This window comes from Phoca vitulina, unplaced genomic scaffold (assembly GCF_004348235.1).
Source record: "Phoca vitulina isolate PV1807 unplaced genomic scaffold, GSC_HSeal_1.0 scaffold7, whole genome shotgun sequence".
Taxonomy (NCBI): domain Eukaryota; kingdom Metazoa; phylum Chordata; class Mammalia; order Carnivora; family Phocidae; genus Phoca; species Phoca vitulina.
The window spans coordinates 43,656,756-43,680,718 of record NW_022589710.1 but is presented as its reverse complement, the minus strand read 5'-3'; the positions used below and the strand labels follow the sequence as shown (position 1 = coordinate 43,680,718).

Sequence of the window (23,963 nt, the reverse complement as noted above, 5' to 3'; positions counted from 1 at the left end):
AGAGGGTGCAGCCATCTTTAAAGGTTCCCGAAACATTGCCAGTTGCCTCTTGAAAGGATATTCCCATAAATTGTATTTGTTTGGTTATTTTAATGTTTAAAAAGCCATTCTTTAATTTCTAAAAGCAATATGTGTTCATGATAAACAATTCAAATAGTACAGAAATGTGTAAGGTTCAAGTTAAGGTCCCTCCCCACCCCCATCGTAACCATTGTTAATACTTGTATATGCCTCTAGAAATTTTTAGTCCTACATAAGTGCATACATAAGTATATGTATGTGATGTATATATTTTTCTCCCTAAATGGGATCATATGATTCCTACTGTTCTACAACTTGCTTTTTTTCACTTTATTATGCATCTTGGTCATCTTTCTATAGTAGTACATAAAACATACCGTATTCTTGGGGCTCAGTCAGTTGAGTGTCTGCTTTCCGCTCAGGTAATGATCTCAGGGTTCTGGGATCGAGCCCCACATCGGGCTCCCTGCTCAGCGGGGAGCCTGCTTCTCCCTCTCCCTCTGCCTCTGTTCTCTCTCTCAAATAAATAAAATCTTAAAAAAAAAATACCACATTCTTAATGCCATTAGTATATGTTAAAAAAGTTATTAGCTGTATCTTATTTATGAGGTTCCACCTGATTCATATAGCATTGTTGGATTCAGAGGGAGCCCAAGTGCTACTTTTCATGTTCATTATTGAATAGGAAATGTGATGATGAGGAGGGAAGAGTTTGCAGAATGTGTGCAAGAGAGAGGTCTGCAGGCCTCTTCTCTAGTGGCCTGCTCAGTTGTTTCCTGGTGTATCATGCTGACCTGATCGTTCTTCTGCCAGTTGGCCACGGTGTGGTCCAGGCTCCAATCCCTCTTTTCTAGCAGGATTATTTCCCACTTCTTGACCACTCAGTGCTTTGCTCAGGTTCCATGGGAGCAATAGCTCAGACATCTACCAGTAGAGTATCCCCTCACTGAGCAAGTAAATCTGTTTAAAGATAGCTGCTTAGTTTTCTATTGAATAAGGGAATTGATATTGAATTAACTGTTGTCTGTATTTATAGTTCTGAATACGTGAGAGAACCATTTTATAGTTGAATTTGTATAGGTTTTTTTTTTTTTTAAGATTTTATTTATTTATTTGAGAGAGAGAGAATGAGAGAGAGAGCACATGAGAGGGGGGAGGGTAAGAGGGAGAAGCAGACTCTCTGCTGAGCAGGGAGCCCGATGCGGGACTCGATCCAGGGACTCCAGGATCATGACCTGAGCCGAAAGCAGTCACTTAACCAACTGAGCCACCCAGGCGCCCTGTATAGGTTTTATATAATACCTTTTTTAGCCTCTGATCTCTAAGTGTAGAAACTCCGACTTTCCAATTCTGTCACATCAGGAAGTATCTATTTATATAAGTTATTATATTTTGTGGGGAGAGGTGGCATCAGTGATTACGTAAGAGTCTCCATTTTGAATCAGAAAATTCCCTGCTAGCCCTGATGACTGGGACTAAACCTTACAGATTCAATAGAAAGGGCCATACTGTTGCCAAGGTGACTAAAGTTCAAGATCATCTGGTCTCCAGGCAACCTTTTCTAGAGTTGCTTCAAATGCTTTCCCTAGCTTTCTCAGGAGAGGTCTCCCTGCCTTCCTCTAACAGCTTGGGGCCTCAGGAGGAGGAGAGCCCAAGAAAACCTGGAATGATGTGAGGTTTGGAATTTTTTTTTTCTTAAAGATTTTATTTTTAAGTAATCTCTACACCTAACATTGGGCTCGAACCCATACCCCGAGATCAAGAGTCCATGCTTTACTGACTGAGCCAGCCAGGCGCCCCTGAGGTTTGGAATTTTTGAAAGACAAATATGTGGATTAGGTGGCAGTATCTACACTGGAAAGGAACAATCAGGCTATAGAAGGAGGAGGATAGTTTCTCTTTACCCTTGTGTCTAAAACACACTAACATCAGGATTTTTTTGTAAACAGTTCTACTGTTACATTCCCCTACTCTTGATTGATGTCAGTCCTCCTGAAGCTTGTCAGGGTCTGATTCATTACCAGCTGTGCCAGCTCTTCATTGACTTGTGAGGGAGGTGAGATGCTTATCGTGTTACCCAGCGGGTGAGAGGTCGGGTGACCAGGTCTGAGTGAGGAGGCTGGTTAGCCCGGGAGTTCTTCTCTTTCTGATGTCATAAGAGATTATGGCTGCCCTGGGCAGCATAAGCCAGCAGTTAATTTGTCTAGGGCAGGTGACAGTGGAGGTTCTGTGGGCACATGCCCCATGGACATCAGCCTGCAGGTTGTTCCATGCCAAGCTTTGAGATCCTTGCTGCCATTTTTCTGGAGAACCTTCAGAGAAGTGAGCCAGGCCACTTGGAACAGAAAGAACCTCGTGCTGTCACGGTTACTCGGCTGCAGTTGTATATTTGCTGGGGATTGCCATCGCCCCTGAATTCAGCCCAGCTGGTGAACTCATGCCAAATTTGATATGTTCCCTAAGGGCAACTAGTACTTAGGTTATCCTTCCAGTTACCTGTTTAAAAGAAAAAACCCTGGGGCTAAAAATATTCTTTTTTTGGTTTCCCCTATACCTCTTTAGTAGCTTTTACATTCCTTAGTGATCTCTTTTTTTCCCTTCCTCTGTTCCGCCATTAGATACATAAGCATCTTTTTAAAAAAATATTTTTATTTATTTTTTTAAAGATTTTATTTATTTATTTGACAGAGAAAGACACAGCGAGAGAGGGAACACAAGCAGGGGGAGTGGGAGAGGGAGAAGCAGGCTTCCCGCTGAGCAGGGATCCCAGGGTCCTGGGATCATGACCTGGGCTGAAGGCAGATGCTTAACGACTGAGCCACCCAGGCGCCCATTTTTTTTATTTTTTTAAAATTTTATTTATTTATTCATGAGAGAGAGGCAGAGGCAGAGGGAGAAGCAGGCTCCCCACTGACCAGGGAGCCCGACGCAGGACTTGATCCCAGGACCCTGGGATCATGACCTGAGCCAAAGGCAGATGCTTAACCATCTGAGCTACCCAGGTGCCCTATTTTTATTTTTTTACACTTGATCTTAGCCAAAAGGCCGAGAAGCAATTACTTTTATTTTTTTAAAGATTTATTTATTTGTCAGAGAGAGAGAGAGAGAGCTTGCACGCGCACAAGCAGGGGGAGTGGCAGGCAGAGGGAGAAGCAGGCTCCGCACTGAGCAGGGAGCCCGATGATGGACTCAGTCCCAGGACTCTGGGATCATGACCTGAGCCAAAGGCAGACGCTTAACTGACTGAGCCACCCAGGTGTCCCAAGATTTATTTATTTTTAGAGAGAGAGCGAGAGTGTGTTCACACAGATGGGAGGGGCAGAGGGAGAGGGAGAGGGAAGCTTAAGCAGACTCTGCGCTGAGTGTGGAGCCCCACATGGGGCTTGATCTCATGACCCTGAGATCATGCCCTGAGCCTAAACCAAGAGTAGGACACTTAACTGACTGTGCCACCCAGGCACCCTGATACGCAAGCATCTTTTTGCAGCTAAATATTCGCCCACTGAGTTCAAGCCCCACGTTGGGTGTAGAACTTATTAAAATAATAAAGTAAAATGTTCACCAGCAAATGCAAGCAGCTATGAAGACCAGTGAGCTATCATGGAAAGGATGGAAAGGAGAGAGATCCCTTGCATTACCTGGGTTAGGTAGGAGGGTATCTAAGGAAGAAAATAAGAAAATTATCAGCATAAAAAAAAGCAATAAAAATGATGGTTAATAATGGCAGTGAATGTTTTCTGAGCTCTTAATTTATGCCACGTGCTCTTCATTTGTAAGTTCCATTGGTCTTGACCGTGTAATCTGTGAAGATGCCTACTGAGGAAGGTACTCCTAGCAGCCGCTTGTTATAGATGAGGAGATAGAAGCACAGAGGGTGCAGACCCACCAGTGACAAGCTGAAATGACTGGGGCGGGGGGGGGTGTCTTATTTATATATTTATTTTTAAAAGATTTTATTTATTTATTTGACAGAGACACACAGCGAGAGAGGGAACACAAGCAGGGGGAGTGGGAGAGGGAGGAGCAGGCTTCCTGCGGAGCAGGGAGCCCGATGCGGGGCTCGATCCCAGGACCCTGGGATCATGACCTGAGCCGAAGGCAGACGCTTAACGACTGAGCCACCCAGGCACCCCTTATATTTTGTTTATGCAGATTGTCCATTCAGTTTCATACTCTACCCATGTCTGCTTTATCTCTATCAAACTTCCTCCCCCAATCTTTCAGTAAATTGATGCATTAGGAAGATAATGCTCTATTTTCGCACCAGCCAGTCCCAGACAGCTATGCACCTACCTATTTGAGAAATACAGCCTTAAGAGTTCTCAGTAATTTGGCCAATCAGGGAGCAGCTAGCCTTAAGTTTTTTTTTTTTTTTTAAAGATTTTATTTATTTATTTGACAGAGAGACACACAGCGGGAGAGGGAACATAAGCAGGGGGAGTGGGAGAGGGAGAAGCAGGCTTCCGGGGAGCCTGATGTGGGGCTCGATCCCAGGACCCTGGAATCATGACCTGAGCTGAAGGCAGACGCTTAACTACTGAGCCACCCAGGCGCCCCTAGCCTTAAATTTGAGAGAGTCTGTGGGCATGGGATGAAGCCTGGCACAGAGGCAGGGCCAAGGTGAGGAGGGGAGGGCGGGGTTGGTGTGCACATGGGGGTTGGTGCTGGACCACTTCGTTCCAGAGGTCCTAGTTGAGAACCTGTTAGGACCTTCGCTAGGAGCAGTGGAGGATACAAAGGTAGGAAACGACTTTCACAGCATGTGTGATCTTGTCTGGGAGGTAATATCCATACAACTGGGCCATAACTTTGCATCATCGCCCAATTACTCAATATGTACCTCAGGTATTGAATATAACTGGTGTTCAGAGAAGGCAGAGTGTGGTATGTCTAGAGTGGTTGGGAAGGCTTTGTGGAACAGGTGAGACCAAAAAAAATCCTGGTAGGATAGGTTATTTAGAAGTAGGATAGGGGCACCTGGGTGGCACAGTCTGTTAAAGCTTCCAACTTTTGGTTTCAGCTCAGGTCTTATCTCAGGGTCGTGAGATCGGGCCCCGCATGGGGCTCCGAGCTTAGCGCCAAATCTGCTTGAGTTTCGCTCTCTCCCTTACCCTCTGCCCCTCCACACCCACCCTCGCGCGTGTGCTCTCTCTCACGTAAATAAATCTTAAAAAAAAAAAAAAAGAAGGGGCGCCTGGGTGGCTCAGTCCTTAAGCATCTGCCTTCAGCTCAGGTCATGATCCCAGGGTCCTGGGACTGAGTCCCGCATCGGGCTCCCTCCTCAGCGGGAAGCCTGCTTCTCCCTCTCCCACTCCCTCTGCTTGTGTTCCCTCTCTCAAATGAATAAATAAAATCTTAAAAGAATAAAAAAGGACAGAGGAGAGCAGTGTAGGCTAGTGAGTGATTCTACTTTTGATTATTATTAATATTCATATGTATATTCATTTGTATCCTCTCTCTCAAAGCTCAGTGTTTTCCTAGGTTACTCCTCACAAAATACCCCTAAGAGGACAGGACTTATATATATTACTTGTCAGACCTTTTTTGTTGGTCTGAGTCAAGGATTGCGACCTGCTTGGCCATGGCTGGCAGATCCCAAGTGTGATCCACGCAGAAGCTGTTTGAACGTGCCTGGGTGAGTCATGCACCCTCACTTTGACACACTCCTTGCCACTCCTCCTGTCTTACACCTGACCTGACTCAACATTGACTTCAGGTGCTTTTGTCAGCACTGGAGTTTGCAACTCGGGATATTAACGATTTCACTGAGAAAAGGAGAAGGAACTTTAACAAGTTCCCATTAAGTGAAATTCCCTTCAGAGCTTGAGAACTTAGGTTTAAAACCTAATCTGCTCTTTTCCCAAATCTCCTCTTAAATTTTCTTTCTTTCTTTTCTTTTTCTTTATTTTTTTTTTTTTAAAGATTTTATTTATTAGAGAGAGAGCACAGCAGGTGGAGAGTCAGAGGCAGAGGGAGAAGCAGACTCCCCACTGAGCAGGGAGTCCGATGTGGGGGCTCGATCCCAGGACCCTGGGACCATGACCTGAGCCGAAGGCAGACAGCCAACCGGCTGAGCCACGCAGGCACCCCTCCTCTTAAATTTTCTTTTGCCTTTTTAAAAGGAAGTAACATCTTGTCTTTTTGTTGTAGGCCACTTTTCTCTTCCCCCTGAATAGTGCGTGGCTGCCTCAGAAAGGGAGATTGAAACTTGGAAGCTGGGAGCTGCATGCATATGATGATTTTTAAAGCCTGAAAAGGCCATTTCTCTTGAATTTATATAACTTTTCCCCACTGCATATGAGTAAGGGCCTGGGGGGCAGGGGGGAAGAAATCAGCTTGAAGGATACTTTGTGTGTAAAGTAGTGAGTGAAAACAGAGGACCAGACATGGAAGCTACCTTTCAACATAAAATTTTCAGTTTGCTTTTGCAAATACTTTATCTTTCTTCTTGGCATTTATTTTGGCTGTTTGCTGTGTTTTAGGTTACTGTTGTTGATAAAAGGCTGCCAAACACTACAATAATTCTTCCTTGTTTTTTGGCTGATGACTTTTTTTCTACATCAAGCTAGTTCTGTGGCCTAGTAAACTCCAAAAGAGCGCCTGTGGTTAGAACTGGGATAGAAGCCCAGGGAACTCCCGGCTCACCACTCAGCTCTGCCTGTCTCTGACTTAAAGACGAGGCCTCTTCTCAGGTCTCCGTTTCTTGGTTCTAGCTTCAAAGGAAGAAATGGGCATTAGGATCTGTGGTGGTTTTGCATGAAAGACTGAGTGTGTGAGATGTTTATAACCTCCAGGGTAATTAAGAGAGCACAGTAACATTGCTGGCTTCCTTCTGACCTCCGGGGAAATGGGCTGGTTCTTCTGAGGTTTCCTGTGGCGAGGATGGGTGCAGGTTGGGCCAAGAAGGTAAGGAGCAGAAGTCATTGGGTTGCCTCTTCCAGCAGTGGAGACTGTAAGAAATAAGCCAGTGATGAGGGGAACTTAGAAAGGCAAGTAGCGGTAAGAGCCAGAGCGTGGGGCTCTCTGCCAAGTGCCTTCATGTGTCGCCTTCCCTCCTCGGCAGGCACTGAGTGACCGCTTCAGCGGTGAGATTCCCGATGACCAGATGGCGCACAGCTCCTTTTTCCCAGATGAATACTTCACCTGCTCCTCCTTGTGCCTCAGCTGTGGGTAAGTGAGGCTGGCCATCTTGGGCAAAGAGATGCAGACTTCAGACTTCAGTGTGCGTGCAGGTCCCCTAGGGTCTGGTTAAATTCCAGATTCTGAATTAAGGGTGGGTTGGGGTCTGAGAAGGTGTATTTCCAACAAGTTCCCAGGTGAATCCCGGTGGTCAGGGGACCACACTTTGAGGTTGTATTACAAGGATTCTAGGATACATGGCTATGAAGAGTCCTCTGACGAGTCCGAACTGGTTTAGATATGAAATTGGCTGGCTTCTGGCTTGGGCAGGTTTTTACTACAGAAAACGTTAGGTTGCTTTGTTTTTCTACGTTTCTCCTACCAAGGCTTTTCACTGTAGTCATTCCGCTTGCTTAACTCACATTTGCCAGCCTCGTGTGTACAAAGCTCTGTTGTAGTAGGTGTCAGTCCTGGTTGATTCCTTTCACTGTGAGGGCAGACTCTGAGAGCACGTTAGAATTCTCCAGGGAGCTTTCAAAGTTACCAAGGCCTGGGCCTCACCTCCGAGGATGCTCACTTAACAGAGCTGGGGTGGGGCCCTTCGTGTTGGTGCGTTTGAAAGGGTCCTCAGATGATTCTGATGTGTTGAGAACATTGAGTCAGGGCAATGCTCCTCAAACTGTAATCTGTGTGTGCAGCACCTTGGGGTTTTTTTAGAATGCAAATTCTGCATCAGCGGCCTGGGTGAGATTGTGCATTTCTGACAAGCTCCGGGGTGACGTGGTGTTGCCCCGTCTGTTGACCACACTTTGTTACAGGGGCCTTGCAGCCTCGATTCTCACATTTGATCATGCGTCAGAAAAACCTGACGGACATGTTAAAATACGTCGGGCCTTGCCTCCCCAGTTTCCGGTTCAGTAGGTCTGATAGAGGGTCTGAGAATTTGCATTTCTGATAAGCTCCCAGGTAATGCTGATGTTGCTGATTGGGGCCACACTTTGAGGATCCCTGGATTAATTTGAGTTGTTGATGGCTATTAAATCACAGTCTGGTGACTTGTCTGATGGAGCTCAGGGGACTTAAATGCAGTGTGTCGGTGAGATCGCAGTCTCTGGGTCCCCACGCCGCCATCCTCTTCACCACTGAATTGTCTTCACTCCCATCAGGACCACTGCCCCACATCCTCCACGTGTATCCCTCTAGAGGAGGAGACCTGAGCCTTTTGTTGTGAATGGTCTTCCTGCATTGAACCCTGTATGCAGGCTACCTGCTGGGCACTGAACTGCCACCACCTTGGCTCTGAATCTGTGAAAAGGATTTGCTTTTAGATTATATGGTCTGGGCTGGGGAGAGCTAAGGATTATGTTGGAGAGGAAAGCGGGATGTTAGTTGCCAGCGTGATTTACCTTCCTTTTTGTTTACCCCATAGCCCAGCATGAGGGGCTTAGGTTCTGTTGGATCATCACTTTTCCATTCTGACAGCCTCACCAGGGTTTCCAGAACTTTCTCTTCTATCATGGTGAAATTCTAAAGTCCTGTTCTCTTGTTTTTGCATTGTCAGGATGGCAGAGCTCACTGTTCGTTTGGAAGGTTTTCTTGTTCAGCTTAAGCCTCCTTTTAATGCATTGCCAAATTTTGGAGGTTGGTTTTTGTTTTACATCTTGGCAGCCTGTTCTCGTTAAACTTCCCATTTTGTGCTTTTTTGGATTTTGGGGTTTCCTGAGCGCCATTCAGGTTTTATCACCTGTCAGGGCGGCGTCTTCCGGCTCCTCCATTCCTTCTGTGGGACCGTCCGCGTGGGTTTTCCAGGAAGAGAGTCCTCCCTCTCTTCTCCTTTCTCCGTGCACAAGGGTGATAGTGGCCTCACTTCCGTCGTGCTGTTGAGTCTCGTATCAGAGAGGCGTGTGGATTTCTGAGGCACACACAGCACCCTCTGTGCTCAGGATTCGGGGCCCAGTTCATAACCCTGGGTCCGGCTCAGGGTCCCACTCCCCTGTGTGAGTGCCAGGGCCTCCTTTAGCCACCTCACTGTCAGCTTTTGGGCTTCACTCAGGGCTGGATGTAAGAACAGCATGAATCATGGGAAAGAAGGAGTCCCTCATGAAGCCAAGAGCCGCTGCAGATACTCCCACCAGTATGACAACCGAGTTTATACCTGCAAGGTGAGTGCTCTGCTCTGGCAGCTGGCTTGCTGATCCTGCTCTGCTTTTGGGAAAGACTAGGGGCCACCCTTTGCTGTGTCCCGAAGTATTTGATGTTCAAATCCAGTATCTCTGGGACTTCTCCCCAGCTCTGACCAGAGGAACTCCCATGCCTCCATTGCTGGGGCCCCTTGGTTTATTTATTTATTTACTGATTTATTTCCCAGTCTGTTTTCCCTTTATTCTGTTGAGCTTTGTATGCCAGGGGCATATACACTGACTGTTCATTCTTCTCCAGAGCAGGAGTGCTCTGCAGGAACCCAGTCTAATGGATTTTCAGTGGCGGGTATAAATTACAGCTCCGTTTTGGGGCCTGGGATGGGTACACATTCAATTGATGATCTTTTAGGGCACTGGCTTTTTTAGAGAAACGACCCTTCCCCTGATGCGCTGAACTCAGGGTCTGCAAACCCTGATATGGTTTGTGGGGAGGGGCCTGGCCAGGGACACGAAGGGGCCAGGGGGTCTGGTGTACAGAAAAGAAGCTGGTGGAGTGCTCCATGTTTCAGGCGTGCTATGAGAGAGGCAAGGAGGTCAGCGTAGTGCCCAAGACATCCGCTTCCACGGACTCCCCCTGGATGGGTCTCGCAAAGTATGCCTGGTCTGGGTGAGTTTAAATGGCGACGATGTAGCTGAGGGGTGTGGTGTGTCGGTCTGCCAGGCACTTGGCCCGGTAACAGTATCTCTTTGCTCTGCTTGTAGGTATGTGATCGAATGTCCCAACTGCGGCGTGGTCTACCGTAGCCGGCAGTACTGGTTTGGGAACCAGGATCCTGTGGATACGGTGGTCCGGACAGAGATTGTGCACGTGTGGCCTGGAGTAAGAGCTGCTTCATTTCTCGTATCATTCAGTTATTCACGTGTGTGGAGAATGGAACTTGTGTAGAATTAAGGTTCACCTTGAATTTTAATATTTTGGTGGTTTAGGGAGGCAGGATCTGGAGAGCCTTTCTTGTCCTAGACCCTTAATTATTTTCATTTCTTCTTGCCTGAATGTTAGAAGCACAACTTTAAATAAACTAAATGTTGAGCTATTATTATACTGCCTTAGCAAATAAGGTATTTTTTCATATTCTCATTTCCACATGCATGTGCGTGTAGATGCAGTTATAATTTACGTGCCATTTACCTGCTTTTTCTCATACCTCCGTTTTACTTTCACATTGCTTCCACTTTTCATGATTCACATTTGTAGTCACTGGAACATTCTGTCGCATGTTCTGGTTTGATTCTCCATCCCCTTCTTTTTGAACATTCATGCTGTTTATGATTTCTTTTATTATCAAAATGCTATAGTAACATTCTTTATGTGTGAAAGCCTCTGTTCTGGAAAATTCTCTTGCACTATATTCTAAGAAGGGGGATTTCTATCGACCCTTACTATTTTTTAATTTGACTTTTGAATTCAAGATATTGGAAAACCAAATCTGTTTGGAGGCAGTGATGTGCTCTCGTTCTTACCAGTAAATCACAACACACCCCAGACCTTGTCTCTTCTTAGAAAAAAGATGAGTGATTTTCTCGAAGGGACTTACCTTACTTGGTGCTGTTCCCCTTGCTGGGTGACTCCTAAAGGTACCAGTCCGCCCCACCGGCCTACCTGCAGAGCCATCTTGGGCTTTCTGGGGTCCTATAGCTCCCATAAAACCGAAGATTTCCTTATTGTTTGTTCTTCCCTCCAGTTTCCAGTCCCACCAAAATGTGTTCCTGTGGTATGGTCTCATTTCTGGAGCCCACCCTCTTGGCACGATGGGCCGGGCCATCCTGTCCCAAGGACTTAATGTGGCCTTGACTAGTATAACTTTCTCTCTACACCTTTTCTGACTAATGTCTTTTGTTTTTGGACCTGTGTTTTTTCTTGTGAATGCCGCTGTCTCCATGGTAAGATGGTTCTGTTCCAAGAAAGCAGTGATATCATAGTTCCCTTTTAGGCCACATTTGTCATGGTCCTTGGGATTAGGGGATACAGGCCCCTCCCCTTCTGTTCGTTCACTCAGTCATTATGTCAGCCCAAGTATTGGTTGAGTACTCTGTGCCCAGAATTGAACCTGATACTTTAAAAATACAAGAATGAAAAAGGTAGGTTATTTTCAGAGAGCTCAGTCCAATAGCGAGTCAAATACATAAACAGGTACTGTCTTTACACATGGAAACAGGATTCCTAACAATGTACAGGTATTAGAGGAAGCCAAGAGGCAGGGCTCCTAACCCAGCCTGGGGTGGGGGGGGCTTCCTGAAGGAGGTGCCATCTTTACTCGAATACCTCCTGGATTGTACATCTTGCTAATGGGCAGGTAAGGCCTGAGTTGAACAGTTGTGCACCACGTCTTATGGTCGCCGTGAAGGGAATAAGTCAGTAATGACTGGTGGGTGTGATACTGCCTAGAAGCTGGAGGGATTCGTGATCTGTTCCCACTCTTCTCTGCCAGGGAGTTTGTGGGTTCTGAGTTGGCCATTGATGAGTGTACAACTCACCTGAGACCCCGTCTCCCTCCTTGCCTTTACTCCCTTCACTTGGAGCATGATGGGAGCCTGCATTTTCATTTCAGACTGATGGATTTCTGAAGGACAACAATAATGCTGCCCAGCGCCTCTTGGACGGGATGAACTTCATGGCTCAGTCGGTGTCTGAGCTTAGCCTTGGGCCCACCAAGGCTGTGACTTCCTGGCTGACAGACCAGATTGCCCCTGCGTACTGGAGGCCCAACTCCCAGATCCTGGTATGGTGCGGCAGGACGCCCCTGCACCCCTGGCGTGGCCCCTTCTGCTGGTGCCATTTTGCCCTGTCCTAAGCTTGCTCTGTGAGGGAGGCGTGGGATTTCTCTTTCAGCCAGGTTCGATCCCAGAGCGTTAGAAAGGGGGGGGGGGGGGCACGTGAGGAAGCCATGTTCTCTTGCCCACTGATTTCTCTTTGTCTTACTCTGCGGTTACTCTTTTTGGTGGATTATAGTTTTCTTTGCCTCCAAGGGGTAGTTCTTATTGGTCAGATGTCTGAGGTGGTAGATAACAGAATCTGGAGTAAAAGGGGCATTTAGAGGTCATGTAGCTTGATGCAAAAATCTCTGCCCACAGCAAGGGAGCCCCCAGCTTTGGTCCACACACTTGGGGACAGGAAGCTTGCTCCTCACCCCCTTCCCAAAGGCTCCTTTGAGAAGCCGTGGAAAAAAAAATGAATTCTCATTGGTCTTCTTGCTAGACTTAGCAGAGTTCTTTCTGAGGACGCTGTGACTCAGCCAGACAGATTTGAGGTGGCTTTCCAGGCACATCTCAGGAGAAAATGGGTCACAGCTGGGCTTCAGTGGGTGCGCTCTGTGTGACTGGAGGTCTCAGGTTCTCTCCATTACTGCTGTCGGGGTCTTGCCGTTCTCAGTGGTCCTGAGGTCCTCTGCCTGGGTCTCGCTGGCTTTCCCAGCTGGTAGAAATGAATAATACCTGCCCCTCTGTTTGTTTTGGGCTTGGAACAGAGCTGCAACAAGTGTGCTACATCGTTTAAAGATAACGACACCAAGCATCACTGCCGCGCCTGCGGGGAGGGCTTCTGTGACAGCTGTTCGTCCAAGACCCGGCCCGTGCCCGAGCGGGGCTGGGGCCCTGCGCCCGTGCGGGTGTGCGACAACTGCTATGAAGCCAGGAATGTCCAGTTAGGTAACGTGGGGCCCAGGAGCTGCAGGGGTGGGGGGGGGCCCTCTCTCCTTGGCACAGTGGACTCCCCATGCCTCACCCCTTTCCAGCCCCGTCACTCTAACGACGGTAGCTGCCCGCCTGGCCCTGGCCGGCGTCCTCTAAGCTCTTTGTTAACAGAGTCCTAGGGGTGCGAGTCCTGGGGGTGGGGGGTTCACCCTGTCCTGTGTTTACCAGACATGGCTTAGACTGGGTCTTCTTCCTGGAGAAGGTTCTTGGTCATGCTCCTAGAACCCTTCTGGCTTACCCTGAGAGGAAGGTTATAAAACAGCTCCAGAGGGTTGAGGTCAAGGACTACCAGAGCTCACTGGGTGTCAGGGTCTGGCCTGCCTCACAGCCCAGACCCTTGTGGTCACTGCAGGGCAGGAAGCACAGTGGTATCCTGGGAGATGGATCCAGAAGCGCTCTGCGGTTGCCCCCTGAGTTTTCCATTTGGGAAATGACTAAGAGGTGACGGCTTTTCCTTTCTCATTGTCTATAGACGTGACTGAGGCACAGGCTGACGATGAAGGCGGGACGCTGATTGCACGGAAGGTGGGCGAGGCCGTGCAGAGCACTTTGGGAGCCGTGGTGACAGCCATTGACATACCACTAGGTGGGTGTGGTGTGTGTGGGATGAGGGGTTTCAGAGTGCCCCGGGCTGTCACTGTGTCGGGCTTGCTGACCTAGATTGAGCTGGGCAGCAAGGAGTTGACTGAAAATTTACGTTTGCTTGCTTCTGCTGAACCTTAGTGGTTTCGTGTTTAATCCTGGAGGCCATCTCTTACACCATCCATTGCTGCATAACAAACTACCTGAAAATGTAAAGGCTTGAAACAACCGCCATTTTTTTTTAATTATTTTATTTGACAGAGGGAGACACAGTGAGAGCAGGAACACAAGCAGGGGGAGTGGGAGAGGGAGAAGCAGGCTTCCTGCAGAGCAGGGAGCCTGACGGGGGGCCTGATCCGAGGACCCTGGGATCATGACCTGAGCTGAAGGCAGACGCTTAACGACTGAGCCTCCCAGGCGCCCCGAAACAACCACCATTTTATCATGTCTCACAACTTAGAGTCAGGAAGGGTCATTATTCGGGTCTGGGCGGCATTGCCTGGAGTTGCCACCTGAGAGTCCAGTGTGGCAGCCTGTGTCCCGAGGGGCTAAGCCAACCTCGCTTACATGCTGGGCACTTTGGCAGGACTGCCTGGAAGGCTGGGCTTGGTAGACCCCATCTCCGTGTGTTCTCCAGGCCTCTCTACGTGGTTTCTCCAGGGGTCGTTGGACTTCTTACGTGGGGGCTCAGGACTCTTAAGAGCCAATATCCCAAGAGATAGGAGGTAGAAGCCACCAGTGTCTTGAAGGTCTGGGCCTGGAAGACTCCTCTGCCGTAGACTCCTGTAGTCACAAAGCCTGCCTGGATTTGAGGGAGGGGGCAGGAGTGTCAGTTTGTGGCTGTCTTTAATCGACCACACCAGCCAAGCCAAGCTGTTACTCATTAAGGATTTAAGATCCTTATTCACCTCCAGTTGTGAGGGGTACCTGTAACTAGGAGGGTCAGAGGGAGGGGAAGGAAACCCTCCAGTGTGTGTGTGGAAGGCTTGGGCACGGTTGGCTGGGCCTGGGGTGTTTCTGCCCATTGCAAGGGAGCGACTGAAGGCTCCTGGGTGGGTGGTGGTAGAAATCACTTGGATCTGATTTATCGTCCTTGTGGCTCAAAGGGGAGCAGATGATGAGCTTTTGACTCAAGGAATAGATTTGGTAGGAATAGATTTGCCCAGGCTTGAAGCTCAGGTTGCATCCGCTCTCGGCTGCCTGGGAGAAGCGGGGCTGCCCTCGGCACAGAGAGCCCGCCGCCCGTGCTCCCCAGCGGCTCACCTGCGCAGTGCCCACTGGCTGCTGCGTCCCAGGCCGGTGTGTCAGACATGTCACGTTATTTCTTGTAATCCCCATAACCGCTCTTGAATGTGGGTTGTTGAAGAGGAGGAAGCCAAGGCCCCTGAGAAGTTAGGTAACCTCTCTCGATCCTGCAGCCGCTGATTAGCACGTGCTCAGTGGAACTGGGATTTGAATGAAGAGATATCCTGACTCCTACTAGAGTCTGGGCTTCTTTATCATTATTCCAGTGGGTATTTTTTTAAAGATTTTATTTATTTATTTATTAGAGAGAGAGAGAGAGTGCAAGCACAAGCAATGGGAGAGGCAGAGGGAGAGGCAGAGGGAGAGAGAGGGAGGAGCAGGCTTCCCGCGGAGCAGGGAGCCCGATGCGGGGCTCGATCCCAGGCCCCCGGGATCATGACGTGAGCCGAAGGCGGACGCCTAACGCCTGAGCCCCCCGGGCGGCCGGCCCCGGTGGTGCTTGATGTGGCTGCGCCTCAGGATCACCCGTGAGCTCAGCAGATGCGCAGATCTCCGCGCCTGGGCCGCGGCTCCAGGTCTGACCTGCATGGTGGGGGGCGCAGGCCAGGGCTCTGCGTGTTTTACAGGCTCCGTAGGTGAGGGGCGCCGGTGTGGCCGTGTAGGCGGGCGCGGGGGCGGCAGGGCCGCGAGCCGGGGAAGAGCCTGACGGTGCCCCCTGGCCCGGGGGCCCTCGCTGTTGTCCCGCCGCAGGGCTGGTGAAGGACGCGGCCAGGCCGGCGTACTGGGTGCCCGACCACGAGATCCTGCACTGCCACAGCTGCCGGAAGGAGTTCAGCATCAAGCTTTCCAAGCACCACTGCCGGGCCTGCGGACAGGGCTTCTGTGACGAGTGCTCCCACGACCGCCGGGCTGTCCCCTCGCGAGGCTGGGACCATCCTGTCCGAGTCTGCTTTAACTGCAATAAAAAGCCCGGTGACCTTTAACCCCAGCTCCCTCTCTGCGTCCTTCACAATTCCTTAGGTTCTCAGGGTTAGAAACAGAAGTCTCATTGAGGTCGGCCCTCCTGCCGGGCACCTGTCACAGTGTGTGTCCTCTACTCCCGGGGCCACTTTCCTGGGGTGGGGGTGGGGCAGGCGGCCGGCCCGAAGGTGTGAGCCCCTCAGCGCAGGGGTCTGGGCAGCTTCCCGCAAAGGGGAATGAAACTGAATCCATTGCGTTTATTTCAGTTAAAAATAATAAAGATACAAATATACGTGTAGATACATCTGAAGGGAACGTGGAGCATATTCAGGCTGCTGCTGGCTCTGAAGACTTAGCACAGTCTGTCCCCAGCACGGGGACAAGGTGGCCGCGGCCGCAGGTCTTCCCCACAGAACAGAGCCAGGTACAGAGCCACTGTGTCGCTAGTCACCTTTTGCTTCTTCTCTGTGAGCCTTTGAAGCCTCTCCTTTCCTTACCTTTTCCCAGGTACCTCTTGCTTGGAATGGCCTGACAGGAATCTCCGGGGGCCCTCGGGTTGGATCCCTACTCTAGGCCTCGGCCGACGTCAGTTATCAGAGACTGCCCAACTTAGCGTGCGGGTCACCGGCGTGGGGGGAGGGTAGGGGGTATGGTCCTCGTCCCCGAGTACTGGGGAGAGCACGGGAGGAAACGGGCCTTCCCCAGCGGGCTTTCCTGCTTCGTGATGCTTCTGTGTCCGCTTGGCTTTCCCAGAGGCCGCACCCTGCTCCTAAATAGAGCACCTGCTTCCTTCCCCTCCGCCCCTGCGAGCCCACCATCTGCTTCTGAGTGTTGCACTAGGATTTTTATTGCTTATTTTGAAGTGTCTTAATTCTTTGTTCCCTGATACATGTCCCCTCTGGCTATTGGAGGGGTGATACGAGAATCTTCCAGGGAAACAGCGCACCGAATGGACTGTTAGTTGTTTTAAATATATATAAATATTTCAACGGATCATTAAGAAAAAAATTCTCTGGTTCTTGCAAGAGAAGTCAATTGAACTTTCGTTTCTCACCAAGAGCCGGGACATCCATCTCTCATGACTGGAAAGACTGTTGTGCTGAAACCCTGTCATCGGGGCGGATTTTATCTTCACTGGCCAAACATGAAGAATGAAGTGCGACGTAGTTCCTGACAGAGCTGGTGGGTGGGCCGCGCTTCAGGGAGGGACGTGGCAGGCGGTCCCGGCATGAGTCAGTGTGACGGGAGCCCCGGCACGCGGTGGTCCTCCTCGGACCCGCGTCCTTACGGCCTCCCGTGGCCCAGTGACTCAGGCCCTACTCTCGTACTGTGTATTCTCAAATTCGCCATTATAAAGGAATCTTCCTGCTGAATATGGACTGTGCTCTTTCCTTTAAACTCCTCAGTAGACCTGGCCTCTTTCTAGTCGATAGGAAAGTAGCTGGTGGCTTTCAGAGCAGAATCCAAGTGAGAGGCATGCTTCTGGGGTAATATTTGACTTTTAATACCTCAGTCTGTTACTCTAATAAGAACTTAGAAAAAAGCAGAGCTAAATACCACAGAACTGTGGTAGGGGTTTTCATCTCACGACGACGGGCTGTTCTCCCTCAGCTTTTAGACAGATCGCCGCCTCCAGCTGTTTGCTAACAGGGAACTTGGTGGCTAGTCCTTTAGAGAGGGTACTAATGGCTGCTCACAGAACTTTCTGGTGGTGAGGGCTCCACGCGTGCTCCCTGGCCGTGCCATGGCCCTGCACTTGGGCTGTTCATCAGAGCTTTCCCCAGTGGGCGGCCACTGGCCGTGGGGTGGGGGAGCCACGTCAGCCCGGCCCCAAGTAGGGCCGCCTGTGTCAGACGCAGCGGGGGCCACTGCCCGGCGACTTGTGTGCTCGGTTTCACTTGGGAAGCTGTGGGGCCTCAGTCCACGGGGAGTCGTCTCTCACGGAAGAGTCTAGGTGTTGCTACTGACCTAGGGAAACCCTGGGAAAAACTTCTCTACCTTTTTATCTGTTGCTTCCCTTTTCAGTCCCTTGCCCTGCCTTCTCTGTTCAACTCCCGCGTCCGTCCTCCATGGCCTCCTCCTCCTCCTCCTCGTGGGCACGGACACTCTCGTCTTTGTCCTTTCCCTCGACTTTCCCTGTCCTGTTCCCATCCCTTTCATCCTTACCCCTGCTTTTTGGGTGAGTGGAGCAGAGGGGTGTATGGTGGTGGCCCTTTGTCCCGTTGTCTTGCGGGGGCGGCCCTGAGCACGCGTCTGCCGGGCCACATAGGAATGACGCAGGACAGTCTTCTGCACGCCCTTCCTTAACACTAGTCAGACCGAGAGAGTAAAGGAAGAGAACTGACCCAGTGTTGAAGTAATCGAACGTTCGCTTTTCTTGTCCTATACAATCCCAGCCTCAACTGAAGGGGTGAAAACCAGCTAAACTCGGGATGAAAATGGCTTAAACTATTGAACTGTTATAATACAAATTTCCACTTGATAAATCTTCTGAAACTGAACATAAAATCAACCAGTGTCCAGATGAAGAAACAGGACGTGATTGCAACCCCAGAAACTGCCCACCCACCGGCCCCCACCCGGAGAGCCCACTATCGTGACATCTAATAGTGCAGATTAGTTCCCCCACCCTTTAGGGGGTGGCTGCATAAAGGCTTTAATAAATTTCCAGTTTGGGGCACCTGGCTGGCTCATTCGGAAGAGCATGCAACTCTTGATCTCAGGGTCGCGAGTTTGAGCCCCATGTTGGGCATAGAGATTACTTAAAACAAATTTCCAGTTTGAAAGACTTGCTCCGAGGTGGGGATCACTGGTGAAGCGCTTGGAGAGCTTGGATGGAAGGCTTTAGCTGTGGCTGAGAACCACGTGGTCTCCTGAGCAACGGGACACGGGGGGACCCTTCCGCATCCGTTGGGTTTCGCTCTGCTGGTTTGACTTCCCAGTACACGGGTGCCAGTTAACACCAGGGACTGCTGGGACTAAATATGGTTGATATTCTCAACAACCACACTGGAAGGGAGGGAGTGTGTTCGTGTTTTATAGCTGAGGACACTGGCTCAGAGAGGTTTGGAAGCCCAGTGTCGCTTGACCAGTGAGACTTGAAGCTGGGGTTTGATTCCAGGCGGCCCTGAAAAGCCTCAGTGCCTTCTGCGCTCCGCCCTGTGTCCCCTGCCCAGGTAGAGCTTAAATTTCCTTCCTCCTCCTCGGGTTGTGAATTGTGCATTTCCCGATAAGAGAAAAAGGTCCCTGCTGTGTCGTATCAGGAGGACTTAGCTTTACATCTGTTCGTCATGGTAAAGGAGAGCACCACTTCCCTTTCACTAAAACATCACACACAAACTGGCTTACAGATGAAGCAAGTTGATCTGGCTTGTACCATTGGAGCTCAGCTTCCGGTTGTAAAAAAATGGTAATTTCCCCCACCATATTTGCGTTTTCAATTTCAGAATTTCCATCAACCAGGGGGAGAAAACTGAACCCATAATGGCAGCCCATAACTCTTACCACTGATGGGGTTCGTTTTAGAATCTGAGTTCTGCCTTCTGTTAAATTACACCTGGTGCAACTTTTTCCTTTTTTTTTGTTCCTGGGAAACTCAGACTTAAGAGCACTGAAGCACAAATGGTACAGGGGTATATGGAGTTAGAGAAGGTGTAATTTAGGGATACGCTCATATGACCGACACCATCTTTGAAACTGCCACTTATAGACCACAGCATGTCTTTCTGGGTCTGGTGGGATTTGGCAGAGTCCACTAGCCCATAATGCCAATACTGGCTGACTTCATCCACTGCTGTGGTTTCAGCTGCCACCTTATCCTTAACTCCAGCCTGAATCACTCTCGAGGCTCTGGCTCCTCCAGCCCTAGACATCTCGCTTCCATTTCCCAGACACCATGTCACCTCGGTTTAGGCAGCCCTGGGCTACCGGCAGCATTTATTATCCGGGTGCCTTTGCTCAGATTGTGGCTTCTGCAGAGAAAGTCCTTTTTGCTGTAGCTGCTCTTAATTCAGATGAAGCCAAGAGCGCAAGCGGGTGGGGGGCAGGAACAAACCAGGAGATGGAACAGACAGGCCAACCAGTCCAGAGGTCACTTGTGGGGGACAGAGACGGCTGGTCTTGAGGAAAGAGGACAGAAGGGAGAATTAGGTTGAACCGAACCCAGATCTTAAACTTTCAGGCTTAAATAGAAAGTCCCATTCTGTCAAGCCCAAGGGGCCTAATGGATCTGAGTTGAGCGGGAGACGCTTCTGGCTCTTCCACTTATTAGAAGACCTGGGCTAGTCACTTTGTTTTTTTTCCTTCAGTATATTGGAGTGACCGTCACCTACTTCACAGGATTGTAAGAATGAAACGGCGATGATGCTGGCAAAGCTAAGCTTTCTGGAGGTTTCTGAGACTTAACAGTGGGACTTTGACAGATGGAAAGGAGGGGAGTCCGGCTTGCTCAGAGGCCCAGGTGAGGGAGAATCTTGAAACATTTGTGTCCTGAGACCAGGCAGGAGGTGGAGATGGGGCAAAAGGGGCAAGGCACACATGACCCAATCTCAAGGCCACACATTCTGAGGCACAAGAAGACACTGAACGCAGGGACCCAGGAAGATCGCTCCCGTGGCAGGGGCCATGCAGTGGGTAGCCTGGAGAGGCAGACAGGAAGAGGCCCAGACGCAGCAGCATGCACAGAATGAAGAGGAGACCGAGTTTGGCCTGCAGTTGTGTACAGAGATGGTTGTGGAAAATTTCGGCCAGGACAGATCTAGGGCTGACATAAGTGGGGCTAACTTGGTCTCAAAGGACACTTCTGGGGACCCGTTGGGGGACACCAAGGAGGCTGTCCGCCCTCCCGAGCATGTTAGGCTGTCTGAATTCTAAGGTGGCTACACAGCAGGATGGTGTGAAGCAGGTGTTTATCTTGTGGGCATCTGTGATCCCCAGTGCTAAGCAGAGCCGCCGTCCTCTCAGCCGCTTACAAGGCGACAAACCAGCAAGCAGCATGTATCCTCACAGCGTGGTGCTGCGTCCCATCGCCTGCTCATCCTCCACCTCTTGCTGTCACCGGGGAACAGGGCAAAATGCCCTAAGAGATGTGCAGGTGAAGAGAAAAAAAATACTTCATCCGGACTGTGGGACATTATGTTAACAAGCAAACAGACCATCATGTTTAATTTCTCAGCTAAGTCTGACTTTTCATACAACCTATACCAGATGTTGGAAGTGACTGCTAACCAGAGATCAAGAACAAATTTGCTAAGTTTAGAGTTTTTAAAGAACCACTCTCCCCCTTTTTAAAAAGCCTAGGGGAAACCGAAAACGGTTCTTTGACAACTCTGTCTGCCTAACAAGGAACTTGGGCCAGGACACAGGTGTCGTTTAGAAGGTCTATGGGGACAGGGCCATCATGTCAGAACTCACCGCTACTCTCCTGAGGAGTCCTGTTGTCTCCACTGCTTGGGGAGGGGTCAGAGTTGGACAGGGTAGCCACCCATGGGCTCTCAGCTCCACAGAAACAATACAGAACCGTGGGGGCAACTGCGTTAGATGGCCAGTACCAGCGATTTTAAATTGAGATCCTGTAATGAACTTGTATATTGTGATAACCTAGAACTTGTGGGGACAAGAGTGAGTGTTCATGGCTCAGCAGTTCTGCCTGTGTGTTGGGCAGGGACACGCCACCAAAGTTGATCCAAAAGACCCTGCAGTGACAGTGGCCACCTGGACCCTTCAGTCACGTAGGTGTTTCCTGAGACCTCTGTGCAGGTCAGTGCCAGGGTTGCAGAGATACAGGGGCCAAATCTAAATGACCGACCACCTACAAATCTCACCATTGCTGAGGACCAGAAAAGTGCATTTACCTGGTGATTTCAAGATCATGGGCTGTTAGCTGCACACGGACGCTGGCACCAGGCCACTTCCTGATTTCTCCACGGCACTTGCCTTGATAACACGAGTGTTGTCAGCGACTGGAGGAGCCTGAGCAGCAGGGAACGTGGTCTCAAGTCTCTCGGAACAGGCCTGAGATCTGAGCAAGTCAGTGTCTCTGTGCCCAGACTTCCCCACCTGTAAAGGGATGCTAATAATTTTTACATTACTCCTGCTGTGCCACCTTTATGGGTTGTTACAAGGATCAAGGAAGATGGGGGAAAGTTCTTTATAAAATGAGGCACTAAAAATATTTGCCATAACGTGTAGCTCATCTATCAGATGACCAATCTGATGGTCTCATCATTTTTGTTTTTGGATTTGGTTCTCGTACTAGGGTTCTGGCAGGAAACAGAATTAACTACCACTCAAGGGAGTAACTGAAGAGTTTAACTGGCAAAGTTCCTGGGCTAGCAACAGTGAGGTGCAGTTACTAGGAGATCTGAAGGGACGAATGGAGAAGCTGCTGGAACCCAGAGAGTGCGCCGTTCCAACAGGGGCTGCGGCCTTGGGTGGAGGGACACAGCCACAGCCGCCCAGAGCCCAGCCAGAGGGGGACCAGGGAGCTCACCGTTGTAGTCCCTGCAGGTCAGCTTCTTGGGGCGTGCACAGAGCAGGCGGGAAAGGGCACGGCGGCTCTGGAGGGCCAGGTGAAAGCTCTCTGGCAAAGCCGTTAAAGCTGGTCTATCTCTATTACCCCGCCCAAGATCTGAGTAGACGTTACTGCAGCTGGTTCGTTGCTATAGCGGACAAGCATCAGTCCTGATCTAAATCATTCACAGAAGCGACGAAACATGCATGGTTCTTTCTAGTTTATTGTTTGGTAGAAAGACAGGTTCTTGAACGCTGTATAAACATCTCACAAAGTGCTTCTTCTAGATTACAAAAAGTCAAAGCCAATTCTCTTTGAGATGGGGCCCTTAAATCTGACACTCAAGTCACCGTAATAGAAACAGGAGCTGTTATACCTAACGTTCTGGAAGGCACCTCAAAAAAGGCACGCTAGGACCTGTTTAAAACCTTTAGCATCTAGAAAGATCCATCTTTCCTTCCAATGCCTATGAATGGTGGTAAAAGGAGAAAGCGAGGTCTGCTATAGATGCTGAATAAGTCTTGAGAAGGCTTTTTAAAAATGACTCCAAAATCCAGCCTCCAATCTTTATCTCTAGAGACTCAGAGAAATGACCCCCCTTCCCCCCGCGCCTTCCCGGTCTCCCCAGCTGACTTTCTCCAGTCCACGCGCACAGCTTTCTGGGACCCAGGCACTGACTGCACTAACGGCCTCACCCAGTCTCCTCATTAGGCTTCTTAAAAGGGCTTTTGGTGAAAGCAGCAGCTTTAATTTAGTTACTGCCAATCTTCAGCCCTTAGAAAAGTATTTCTTGTTTAAAAAAAAAAAAGGGAGGGGGACCACAGACTATTCTAAGGAATTTAACAAGGAAATAAGTACCTTTTATGAAAAGGACTTTTGAGTTCTCTGAGCACACAACTTAACTGAAAGAACTTTACTGAAGTGTCTCCACATAAAACAGCACCTACTTCCCGGCAGCTGGATGGATGGGATGGATCTGTGTACACAGAGCATCCATTTAAAATGCCCTCAGTGGAAACAGCAATTGTGGCAGAAGTCTGGCTGCTCCTTACTCCCTTATGTCAAATCCACATCCCTCCAGGCTGCATCCTGTGGAATTAGGTGTAGGAGAAACAGTAAAGGTCCTGCTGGACGGCCATGAGCAGCCCTGGGGCTCCCCGGAAACCCCCAAGCCGAGAAGAGAAGGCCACACTGGGGATGTCAGCCTTGGAGGTGGGGTGTGGGGAGGGTATGGTTCTGAGCAGGCAGGCGTCATGGAAGCTCCAGATTCTCGTGTAGCAGTCCTGGCCCACTAAGAAAGAGGGAAGACACATGGCAGGTTAGAACACACAGGAGCACTTGTATACATGTGGACACGGCTTCTCGTGATTCCTAAGGGACTCCACTGGAGCCAGAACACAAACTCAAATGGAAATTATTTCTGCTGATAATCTGTACTTCTTGAAAATCAAAGTCACAGGTCTCCCTGGTGCTCCAGAATCACAACTAGTCGCAGGTACTCCAAGTGACAAGATGCACTGGCTGGTGTCCCCAGGCATCCTGGCGAACAGGTGGCCACTCTGCTTCTCTTATGTCAAGGGCTGCTCAAGGGAGAGCCCAGCCCCCTGGTCTAGATGACATGCAACTGATTTCCT

The 23,963-nt window shown here is 49.7% G+C and overlaps 2 protein-coding genes across 7 annotated transcripts in view; one reads left to right on the top strand and one right to left on the bottom strand.

The window, feature by feature from the left end:
• ZFYVE1 (zinc finger FYVE-type containing 1) overlaps positions 1-16,334 on the top strand; it is a 56,289-nt gene extending 39,955 nt beyond the window's left edge. For both annotated transcript variants that reach the window (XM_032405505.1, XM_032405506.1), the window contains exons 5-12: positions 7,085-7,191; positions 9,194-9,302; positions 9,851-9,948; positions 10,044-10,161; positions 11,891-12,061; positions 12,806-12,986; positions 13,504-13,617; positions 15,609-16,334. In XM_032405505.1, the coding sequence (XP_032261396.1) occupies positions 7,085-7,191; positions 9,194-9,302; positions 9,851-9,948; positions 10,044-10,161; positions 11,891-12,061; positions 12,806-12,986; positions 13,504-13,617; positions 15,609-15,841 (1,131 nt within the window). In that variant the 3' untranslated portion in view covers positions 15,842-16,334. The remainder of the gene's footprint in view (positions 1-7,084; positions 7,192-9,193; positions 9,303-9,850; positions 9,949-10,043; positions 10,162-11,890; positions 12,062-12,805; positions 12,987-13,503; positions 13,618-15,608) is intronic.
• A 2,227-nt stretch (positions 16,335-18,561) lies between these two features.
• The window catches only part of DCAF4 (DDB1 and CUL4 associated factor 4), a 33,240-nt gene continuing 27,838 nt past the window's right edge, over positions 18,562-23,963 (bottom strand). For 4 of the 5 annotated variants that reach the window (XM_032405500.1, XM_032405501.1, XM_032405502.1 and 1 more), the window contains one exon: positions 18,562-23,620. In XM_032405500.1, coding sequence (XP_032261391.1) covers positions 23,427-23,620 — 194 coding nt within the window. In that variant the 3' untranslated portion in view covers positions 18,562-23,426. The remainder of the gene's footprint in view (positions 23,621-23,963) is intronic. The other variant, XR_004299572.1, reaches the window with a different exon arrangement.